General features: G+C 35.3%; 1 protein-coding gene across 1 annotated transcript; it reads right to left on the bottom strand.

Annotated features, from left to right (window-relative positions):
- Window positions 1-4,426: 4,426 nt before the first annotated feature.
- LOC102601206 (probable chlorophyll(ide) b reductase NYC1, chloroplastic) lies at window positions 4,427-9,729 on the bottom strand. Its single transcript, XM_006360411.2, has 10 exons — window positions 9,236-9,729; window positions 9,005-9,083; window positions 8,777-8,912; window positions 8,292-8,366; window positions 8,012-8,207; window positions 7,515-7,583; window positions 6,776-6,915; window positions 6,527-6,649; window positions 5,325-5,517; window positions 4,427-4,979 (listed from the first exon to the last, which is right to left on the bottom strand). The coding sequence occupies exons 1-10, from the start codon at window positions 9,509-9,511 to the stop codon at window positions 4,806-4,808; spliced, it is 1,461 nt and encodes a 486-aa protein (XP_006360473.1). The 5' UTR covers window positions 9,512-9,729; the 3' UTR covers window positions 4,427-4,805.
- Between the last annotated feature and the right edge of the window lie 1,617 nt (window positions 9,730-11,346).

The following is an 11,346-nucleotide window of genomic DNA, read 5'->3' as shown; positions in this document are numbered from 1 at the left end:
CTTGAACTTGAATTTTATCTTGATCTTGACTTCTAGTTGAATTCAAGGGGTTAGAGCTTGATCTTGGATCCGGCGGTCTTGATCTTGATCATTCTTGAACTTGAAGTTTATCTTGATCTTGACTTCTAGTTGAATTCAAGGGGTTAGAGCTTGATCTTGGATCCGGCGGTCTTGATCTTGATCGTTCTTAAACTTGAAATTTATCTTGATCTTGACTTCTAGTTGAATCCAAGGGCTTCGAGCTTGCTCTTGAATCCAACGATCTTGATCTTGATCATTCTTGAACTTGAACTTTATCTTGATCTTGACTTTTAGTTGAATCCAAGGGCTTCGAGCTTGATCTTGAATATGGCGGTCTTGATCTTGATCATTCTTGAACTTGAACTTTACTTGATCTTGACTTCTAAAATTCTTGAACTTGTAGCTTGTAGAGAAATCTGCGGCTTTTGATCCACGAGCTTTCTCTAGCTTTTTGTTAGAATTCTTGAACTTGTAGAGAAATCTGTGGCTTTTGATCCACGAGCTCTCTCTAGCTTCTTGTTTATAATTCTTGGTTTGTTTTATGAATTATGAGGACCCCTATTTATAGTTTTAGAATAGACGATTTGTGATAGGAATAAGATTCCCTTCGGCCAATCAGATTTAAGTGACATGGCATATAGGCTTTATGGAGCGGGTTTAATTAAATCCATATTTATTAGATTTAAATAATTGACTCAATTATATTAATCCATAATATTATTTGGACTAATATATTCATGAATTTAATATAAAATCGAATCATTTTATAAATTTATATTTAATAAATTTTAAATGACAAGAAATACCCCATTCTTCACGTCTTGTCGAGATATTTTATCTTTCAAAGACTAGGCTTGAAGAATTTGAAGACTTCAACTTGAAAATTTAATTGATTTGAGACTTTAACTTGCAAACTTGAAGAATTTAAAGACTTTCAACTTGTAGACTTGAAGAATTTCAAGACTTCAACCTGTAGACTTAAAGAATTTGAAGACCTTAACTTGCAGACTTGAAGAATTCGAAGACTTCAACTTGTAAACTTGATTGATTTGAAGACCTCAACATCTAGACTTGGAGATTATTACTTTTTTTAGTTTGAAGACTTCAACTTGCAGACTTGAAGAATTTAAGTAAACTTGATTGATTTGACAACTTCTAGACTTTAAGATTTTTTTAAATTTTGAAGACTTCAACTTGCAGACTTGGAGATTTTTGAAGACTTCAAGTTTCAAAACAACCTATATTCATAAGGGTTTGCCCCCATCAGGTCACTACCATTTGGTGCAAGTCCAAAGTTTGATGAAAGATTATTTCATGTGACAGATCAAGTGGGAACATGTGATTAATTTACACTCATGCAACTGAACTTAGAATATGGTTCTAAGCGCCTACATACCTCAATGAAGAGGATCAAGTCACAACGTAGTTCTAGGAGAATATTTTTTGTGTGTCGTACACAGTTTATACTCTTGCGGACCAAGAGTGATATGTAGTTTAGACTCGTACCTTAAGGAGCATTTTAGCTTGAAGATTTAACTCAAATTTAAAGAGTTTTATGATATACCGTTAATGCTCATTTTTAAGGAGCATTTTAACTTGAAGATTTAGCTAAAATTTAAAGAGCTTTGTGATATACAGTTTAGGCTCCTGTCTCAAGGAGCATTTCAATTTGAAGATTTAACTCAAATTTGAAAAGCATTGTGACATACAGTTTAAGCTCGTGTTTCGAAGAGCATTTCAACTCGAAGATTTAGCTCAAATTGGAAGAGGTTTGAGACATACAGTTTAAGCTCGTGTTTCAAGGAGCATTTCAACTTGAAGATTTAACTCAAATTTAAAGAGCTTACTGATATACAGTTTAGGCTCGTATCTCAAGGAGCATTTCAATTTGAAGATTTAACTCAAATTTAAAAAGCTTTGTGACATACAGTTTAAGCTCGTGTTTCAAGGAGCATTTAAACTTGAAGATTTAGCTCAAATTGGAAGAGCTTTGAGACATACAATTTAAGCTCGTGTTTCAAGGAGCATTTCAACTTGAAGATTTAGCTTAAATTAGAAGAGCCTTGAGACATAAAGTTTAAGCTCGTGGTTCAAGGAGCATTTCAACTTGAAGATTTAACTCAAATTTAAAGAGTTTTATGACATACAATTTAAGCTCATATTTCGAGGAGTGTTTCAACTTTAAGATTAAGCTAAAATTTGAAGAGTTTTATGATATGCAGTTTAGCCTCATGCGTCTAGGAGCATTTAGATATACATTGAGTCTTAAAAGTCATCTTCAGATACAGACCTGCCCCCATTTTGGAGTTCTTCTATATCTTCATCTTCATGAGGTTCATAGACTGGAAATCGTTGATTTTCTCTTAAAGTCATGCTTAATTCCATGTCATGTGCACGAGTTGCCAACTCTTCGAATGTATCGGACTTTAATCCTTGTAATATTCATGCCTTGGATGCACATTTCAATGCTAGAAGTTTCACTAAGGTGATCTTTGCCGTTGAGGCTCAAACTTCTCTAGCGATTGATAAAGTCAATAACTAGCTCATCTTCACCTTGATGAGCCTTTGTAAGTTCAATCATACTAAAGGCGCGTCTTGTGCTATAGAAACAATTGAGGAACTCTTTCTCTAACTTCTCCTAACAATCTATTGAATTTGGTTCGAGATCTGTGTACCAATCAAAAGCATTTTCTCTGAGAGATCGAACGAACTCTTTAATGAGATAATCACCATACGTCCCAGCATCATTACAAGTCTCGATAAAGTGCGCTATATGTTTTTTGGGATTTCCTTTGCCATCAAATTGTTGAAACTTAGGAGGTTGATAACCCTCAGGCATTTTCAAGTTATCAATCTTTTGTGTATATGGCTTTGCATATGTGGGAGAAAATTTGGATGAAAACTCAGATTTGTCTTCGATAGCCTCTATGATAAAGTCCTTCAATTGATCAATTGAAATCAAACCTTCAGCGGATATATGAAACTCTTTGATCTTTGTTTGCTTTACGCAAGACTCTCCTTCTTCTTGAATTTTAGGAAGCTTCAGAGGTGATTGACTTGATCTTCTCTCAATCATGTTATCCATCTTATTTGTCAGCTTGGAAAGTTTAGCATCTTGTTTGTGTGCGCACTTTGTCAGGCCTTCAATTGCTTTAGTTAAGCTTGCTAGTCGTTCTTCTATAGTGCAAGTCATTTCGATATTCTTTAATGCTTGAAAAGTTGAGATGAGAGGTAGAGATTGTCCCACTGGGCGTGCCAGAATTTGTAGACGATAAAATTCACGTCAAGAAAATAATAATCAAGAATGGAAAATTATGCAACAATCATTTTATTGATTTAAAGTGCGAGTGTTACAATCTCTATGATTCCTCTGATTTCGCCTTTTTGGATATAACTCAAGGGCTCTTGAGCTTCATCTTGAACTTGAACTTGATCTTGATCTTTGATCTTGAACTTTATCTTGATCTTGACTTATAGTTGATTTCAAGAGCTTCGAGCTTGATCTTAAATCCGATGGTCTTGATCTTGATCGTTCTTGAACTTGAACTTTATCTTGATCTTGACTTATAGTTGATTTCAAGAGCTTCGAGCTTGATCTTGGATCCGGCAGTTTTGATTTTGATCGTTCTTGAACTTGAACTTTATCTTGATCTTGAATCCGGCGATTTTGATCTTGATCGTTATTAAACTTGAACTTTATCTTGATCTTGACTTCTAGTTGAATTCAAGGGCTTCGAGCTTGATCTTGGATCCGGCAGTCTTGATCTTGATCGTTCTTGAACTTGAACTTTATCTTGATCTTGACTTCTAGAATTCTTGAACTTGTAGAGAAATATGCGGCTTTTGATCCACAAGCTTTCTCTAGCTTTTCGTTAGAATTCTTAAACTCGTAGAGAAATCAGTGGCTTTTGATCCATGAGTCTTCTCCAACTTCTTGTTAGAATTCTTGAACTTGTAGAGAAATCTATGGCGTTTGATCCACGAACTTTCTCTAGCTTCTTGTTTAGAATTCTTGATTTCTTTTCTGAATTATGAAACCTATTTATAGTTTTAGAATAGAAGAGTTGTGATAGAAATATGATTCTCTTCGGCCAATCAGATTTAAGTGACATGGCATATGAGCTTTATGGAACAGACTTTAATTAAATTCATATTTATTAGATTTAAATAATTGACTCAATATTAATCCTTAATGTTTATTTGGACTAATATATTCATGAATTTAATATAAAATCAAATCATTTTATAAATTTATATTTAATAATTTTAAATGACTACAGCATAACCATCATCAGAACTAGGAACATTTCGTTTTCACCCCAAATGCGTAGATAATTCCAAATGCAACTTCTGGGTATATGTAGATGATCATGAAATTGGGCAAGGCAAGCTCTTTGTTAACAAAAACAAAGTACCATTTTCTCACAACAAGAAGAAAAATGCAGCAAGGCTGAAGGAAGAAGAGACCCAGGGTTCAGAACATCTCAATAACAATAGTTATTACACTGATTTTTGCTAAAAGAATACTGATACTTTCATTTTTACATTTCATAAGGCCGAATTCCTATACATCCAATATCATTCACCGAGACCGTCATGCCAATGCCTAGCTGATTTCTTCTTTAAGCATGTAATAGATAAAGCAAACACCAATTCCAATTGGATATGTGCTTTCTTTATGATCAATTTTAAAGCTGGAGTGATGTAAGTTAGCTGTGTCATAATTCAGTGCTTCCTATCTTCCAAACCACCTCAACCAATTGAGGCTAGCATCTAAGTCCACTCTATGTACTACCTGTGCTAGATAATATGATGAATGCACAAACTACAGAGAGTGAGAACACCGACACCCAAGTATTCTCAGTGTACATCTCCATCGCATCTGTGAATGAAAAACGTGTCCGACTTTCAGCCCAGTTACGGAGTCGATCCGCCTCTGCAGCATACAGTGCTCTTCCCTGAACATGTATAAATAATTAGCAACTTACTAAAAACCATAAGAGTAATTTACAAATCAAAAAGCTAATAACACTTGAAACTGAAGCTTGTACAAGGATGAACACTCAAGACTGGAACATATTAGCAGACTGAGCTTTGAGTATAAATTATCCAATTATTTCCTACTAAAGTAATACTTGCTTTTCTCAATAGGTAATACTGACAAACATAACACTATCACTATGTACTCCATGAGATATTAGTTCACAAGCTTAGCTATACCATATTGACAGAGAAAATCATAAAGCATCAAATTATGGCAACACATAAAACCCCACATGCATCTGTTAAATGTAATAGGTTACCTGATCATCAAACCATCGGCCCCGTCTCAACCATGCGGTTACTAAGGCAATTAAGATCCTTGGTGGAGTCAAATAATTGATGGCTCTTCCACTTCCTTTTACAACCCGCATCCTTGGCACTAGTGTTCTAGCAACTGTCTCTGGATGTTCGCAAATGATGTTAAACATCTGCCTATTTTGGATAGTTGATCCACTGCAGGAGAGTCTCATTCTTAGTAAACTGAACTATAAAATAATTTGATATGGTACTAATGAAAATCGAAAAGAAAAGTATACTCTTAAAAGTTCTAAGCAGTTTAAATAGTTGCCTGTAAAAGCAGGGAGAAAAAAGCCCAACACTTCCTGTTTTAAAACAAAGAAAACCTACTCATGTAGATGAGTATCATTATTAACTTCTCCTGCAAGTACATGTGGCAAAATTAGCCCAAGAAAACATTATCCACCCATGTTTCAATGGGCTATTGACCCGCCCATTTATTAGCACAGCCAACCAATTTAAGCCCAATTTCTATTGCATTGATATGTAGCACAAATTGACTCATGAGAAATCTTGTCAAAATAATTTCAAAAAGACATCTTTTAATTTGATATGTTATGTATAGACGTAATAAAGGAAAAACTAGTTTTATAAAGTACAATTTTTTTATTTTATAAAACAACAAATAAAGCAATTAAAACTTAGTAAGAATTGGATTGGTTGGGTACCCGTATTTGGACGCTTATCAGTCCAAACCATACCAAGTAACTTTTGGGTAGGTCAATAACCCACCCATTTATTAACTCAACCCATTTTGACCCACTCAAATTCAGCCCAAACCACCCATTTGTCACTTCTATCTACTAGTGGGCATTGGAGATAGAGTATAAAAGGGAGATCACTAAATTAGGCTCCAGTTTCACCATGGTGGAAGGATTAGAAAAGGTGGTCACAATTGATTACTAGAACAAAAAAAGAAATTCAAACTATTAATCTATCCTTGCACATCAGAAAAGAGAATCATCTCAGAGGTAAGAATCTCTGGTCTGATATTTCAGTAGTCTTTATGTACCACTGAATGGTGTGGATAACTAGTCCTCCTTGGTGGCACTACCAAAAAGAATAGGATACCAAACCGGACAGATGATCCTCTTCACATATATTGTTCATGAAAGCAATTCAAAAGACATTTAAGTGCACAGATCTGATGATCCTCTTCACATACCTCAGCAGTAGGTCGGTTAGGACCATGCCTGGAGAGGCCGTATGCACTCCAACTTTTGACCGCTTGCACTCCTTCAGTAGGGATGATTGAAGCTGCCTGAGACCACATTTTGTAGACCCATAGCTGCAGAACAGTAAAGGTGATAACACCGAAATCAATATCCATCAGAAAAGTATTTGATGAATGTCTGGTAAAGATCCGCTAATCACAATAGATAACCTTGAATTCCAACCACAACAATCAACTTACACAGCTGTTAGAGGGGTGCTAGATCCTCCAGAACCTGCACCATCCATGTTAAAGACATGTCCACCTTTGTTTTGGGTTTCCATGATTTGGATGGCTTCTTTAGTGCATAGTATAGAACCAATCAGGTTTGTGGAGACAATCTGTATAAAATGATTTTGGTGAGCAACAGGCCAGAAATACTTACAAGAATATTAGGTTACCCACCATGCAAGTACACAGCAGATAGTTGATTATATGCCCATTAAGTTTTAACTTGAACATTCAATAACCATGAACGCTTGCTATGCATGACGAGATGGGGGGAAATTGTCGAGAAGTAGCTATCAGAAAAAAGAAGAAATGGGGATATATTGATGGATAATCCAGGAAAACGAATAGTTAAAATGACTGACCTGTGTTAGTAATGAGTGACCTGGTATATAAAGTATAAAAACTATATATATGTGTTTGGGGGGACGGGGAAAATAATTTGTTAACAAAGTTCTGCTGGTGAATTGTTAGGAAACTCACAGTGCAAACACCACCCACCCTTCCACAAAAGAGAGAGAGAGAGGTGGAAAATAACAAAAACAGCTCTGACTTGAAAATTTAATATACCCCACCCTAATGCCGACCCACCCCCGATCCATCTGCTATGACATATGCATCCTTGAAAACAATTATTTTGCTAGAGTTTAGAAATGGAAGAAGTTGTAGAGCATCAACATAAATATATGAAGATCGTCAACAACATGCATACCTCTTGAATATCATTGTTGGTAAACTCCAGCAAGGGTCGAAAGCCTTTGTTTGTCCCAGCATTGTTTACCTATATAAAAGACAATCTTTAGAAACATGAAAACAGAACAACAAATCAGGAAAAGGGTTTTTTTTTCCTCACAAGTACTCTGGATGTGGATGACTATATTTTCTACTCAAAACCCTGTAGTCCTTGCCATATGATGTTTAGTGTATTTCGATTATCCCACTATTTTAATGTTGTTATTGTTTTTCTGTTGTAGACTTTACACTGCTTTTCTTATTAATTCTTCCATTATGTTCTTCTTTTACTTGGGTTTGATGCACTTGAGCCGAGGGTCTTTTCAGAAGAGTCTCTCCACCTCCCCAATGTAGTGGTATGTTCTGTGTACACTACCCTCCCAAACCCCACTTTGTGGGATTTCACTAAGTAGATTGTTGTTGTTGTCGTCTTTTGCTATCGAGATAAAGAAATGTTAACAAAAGAAAATTACTTACCCAAATGTCAATATAACCAAGTTCATCTGCAGCAAACTTGCCCAGTTTTTTAACATCAACAGGGTCAGAGACGTCACAAGCGATACCAACCACTTTTGCATGTGCCAGCTTTTTTCTAGCAGACCCAGTGGCAGCATTCAAAGCTTGCTTCAGATTTTCCTCAAGCTCCTCGATAGTCAAACCGACAGACACAGGGCTGTCTTCAGGAATCATGTATTAACAAGAGATCTTTAACTACAAACAAACTAAATAAGTGGATTCAATAATTCCTTGGAATTACCTGCGAGAGGTAACAATGACTCGGTCTCCAGAAAGTAAGAATTCGCGCGCAAGAGCTTTCCCTAGTCCCCTTGTACTGCACCAAACAATAATTAAAAGGTAATTACGTTAGAACACCATCTTCAGTCCAAATTGAAAAACCTATAATTTCTCTCTCTTTGTTGCAAAATTCACGAGGAGAAACGGAAGAGAGAATTCCCTTGATGAAAAGGGATATTAGTTCAATGAGACTTAACTTTGAGAGTTAAGTAGAATCATCTTCAAATATGTAAATGCATTTTCAACATATAAATTGTTAAAGATGAGGGAGATGAATTAGACTTTCTACCGTCCAGGTAGCAAGACTAACCTAGTGCCGTTGTTAATTCAACACAATTTTTTTTGAAATGAAATGCAGATGATTAAACACGCATGCATAAAAATTTAGCAACTGCATAATACAATCAAAATGAAGCTATGAGTTTGAATATTAGTAAAGTGTTATACCTTCCTGTTATAAGGACATTACGGGGGCCAGCTCGAGCAACTTCATCCAAAACCAAATTGGATCCTATCATAGTGCCGATAATAATTCCTCCAAGCCAGCTGTACCATATCAATTCATTCATCTGGCTATCTCCACCTGTAACATTTACAATTAGAGTATATATACCCCTTATACAGTTACATCTATAAATTCTTTAAACTTCAATTTGATCCAATGAATTCGCTAACCTGACAACTGAAACCCAACGAACATGACAACACCTGTGCTCATCATTGTTATAATATATCTTCCAACATATAAAGCCAACTGCAAAAATCAAGACAGAATCGAGATCAAGGCATAGTAAGACCCCAAAGATTGGAATACAAATTAACTTTTGCCATTCTCAATTGATGTTTAGGGAAAGGAAAATAAAAAAGCATTTCACATTGGAATTGATGTGTAAGAAACATATATACCGAGAATAATCTCTCCTCCAACATCTCCATAGCTTCTCTAAGCTTATTTTCAGTTCTCAAACTTGGCTTTGAACAACTCCATACAGCAGACCTAATAGCTCCAACAAATTTGTTCACCTTCACATATTCAGCCGGGCCCACATCCTCAGACTTAAAGCTCCTGCAAGGTTGTACAACAACTCTACGTCGTCCAATCAAAGGCCGGAAAACATTACCGGTCGGTAGAAGGCGGTGGCAGTCTAGCGTTGACACGTGTACCTTCGCCACCATGTCCATTTTTTATTTTTTTAAAATTGGTGCACTTTTTCTTTCACTTTGTTTACAAATATTTGTATGATTTTTATATACTCTATATATGTTATGATATGAAAGAAATAAATATCCAAATTTTTGGGGATTTGGATTGAGTGACTTGAAATTTTCTGGGATCTAGTAGTCTAGTAGAAAAGAAATATCTAAGGAGTTGGAAGGAATTTGATTTTTAAAGATCAAAGGGAAAGGCAAGTGTGATGACCACACGTTAAACCTACTCTTTATCTACACGTTTCATCTGCTACGTGCCATTGTGGGCCCGCATGCATGTTACGTGTGTGTGCGTCTCCTTTTACCATCAACATTATCTCCTCCTTCCTTCCCTCCCCACTTGCTTGAACTTTAATTCCATTGTGTTTAACAATTTTCTGAAAAATCAAATACGCAGATGAGACGTGACGGAATACAACTATCAGTTCAAATTATTAAACTATATACATATATTACTCTATTCATTCTCTCTTACGTTATATTATTAACTAACAAATTATGTCATAAATCCATTAAACTAAGTGAATTGTCCCATTGAGTTTATTCATTAATTACTTGAATTCATGTATGTATATTTCCAAGGTGATATGATCCATTGTGGATGACTATGTACCTACTTGTTTGGGCATTTAACATGATGATATTTGGGGTGATATCTCAACACTATAAATAGAAGTATCATTCACCATATGTATGACACACTTGAATAAGAAGAAAAATTGTCATTTTCATCTACGTTTCTTGTCTTCTTCTCTTCGTACTTATATTGTTCTGAGTTTGATTTTATAACACGTTATCAGCACGAGACTCTAGCCAATTGAGATTAAGTTTTGATTTTTCTTTAACTCGTGTTCTAGTTGATCTCGTTATGAAAATCAAGTAGGAAAAATCATAACTACTACAATCAATGTATTATATGCATAAAATCATGTATGTATTTTCTAAAATCATTTATGACTTAGAAATAAGTTTCAAACGATACTCTACAATACAATAGTGTTTGGTCACTAACATTGACCAAGAACCAAAGACATATGCTAATACTGGTTGAATATGACATGCTCTACAAAATTCCTTAAATGAAACAACGTATAAAGTTATAGTAGCATGAGTTTGAATATTATTTTGATTATGCTAATCTTGAGGGTAAATTTTATATTTTTCCTTATTACAATTACTTATATTGTCAAAGGCATTAGTTGAAAGAAGTGATTATATTTTATGAATTTTATTTCAATATTTTGAAAGACTCAAAGGGTGAGTCATGTTGTACTTTGGTCTATTATAGCATTGTGTAACGACCCGAGAGCACCCCCTAGTCATTACCGGCGTATTCGACCTCGAAGAGGTCTTATACAAGCCCTTAGCATTCGTCATAGCAGGTATCATAGAATAAAAATTTGCGGGAAATTTAAAACTTTTACTTTGGAAGTTCAACTTCACTTCATATATGAAAAATAGAATCTAACTTTGTCACAATGCACCATCTAGACATAGAAGTATCGAAAATGGGACTTAGCCCTTACATCAATAAGAAGTCTTAAAAAGAGGAAGTACAAAAATGTCTTTCAACATAAGCAAATAGCTAAACATAGAAGCTAGATCATAGGGTCTTGTCCTCGGACTTGAGGACTCACCAACTTGGGAAGCAACTCCAAGTGTCTTGGAAGTAAGCTTGAATCCTCAACGGCCAGAACATAAATGTTTGGGAAAAGGGAGAAGATATGGGTTAGTACAACACACGTACTAAGTATGGCTACTATGCATAAAAACCATTGAAACATGCATAAAAGGACATTTAGTCAAAA

This window comes from Solanum tuberosum, unplaced genomic scaffold (assembly GCF_000226075.1).
Source record: "Solanum tuberosum cultivar DM 1-3 516 R44 unplaced genomic scaffold, SolTub_3.0 scf00318, whole genome shotgun sequence".
NCBI classification, from domain to species: domain Eukaryota; kingdom Viridiplantae; phylum Streptophyta; class Magnoliopsida; order Solanales; family Solanaceae; genus Solanum; species Solanum tuberosum.
Note: the sequence above shows the minus strand (reverse complement) of the source record. Positions and strands in the feature narration are given on the sequence as shown.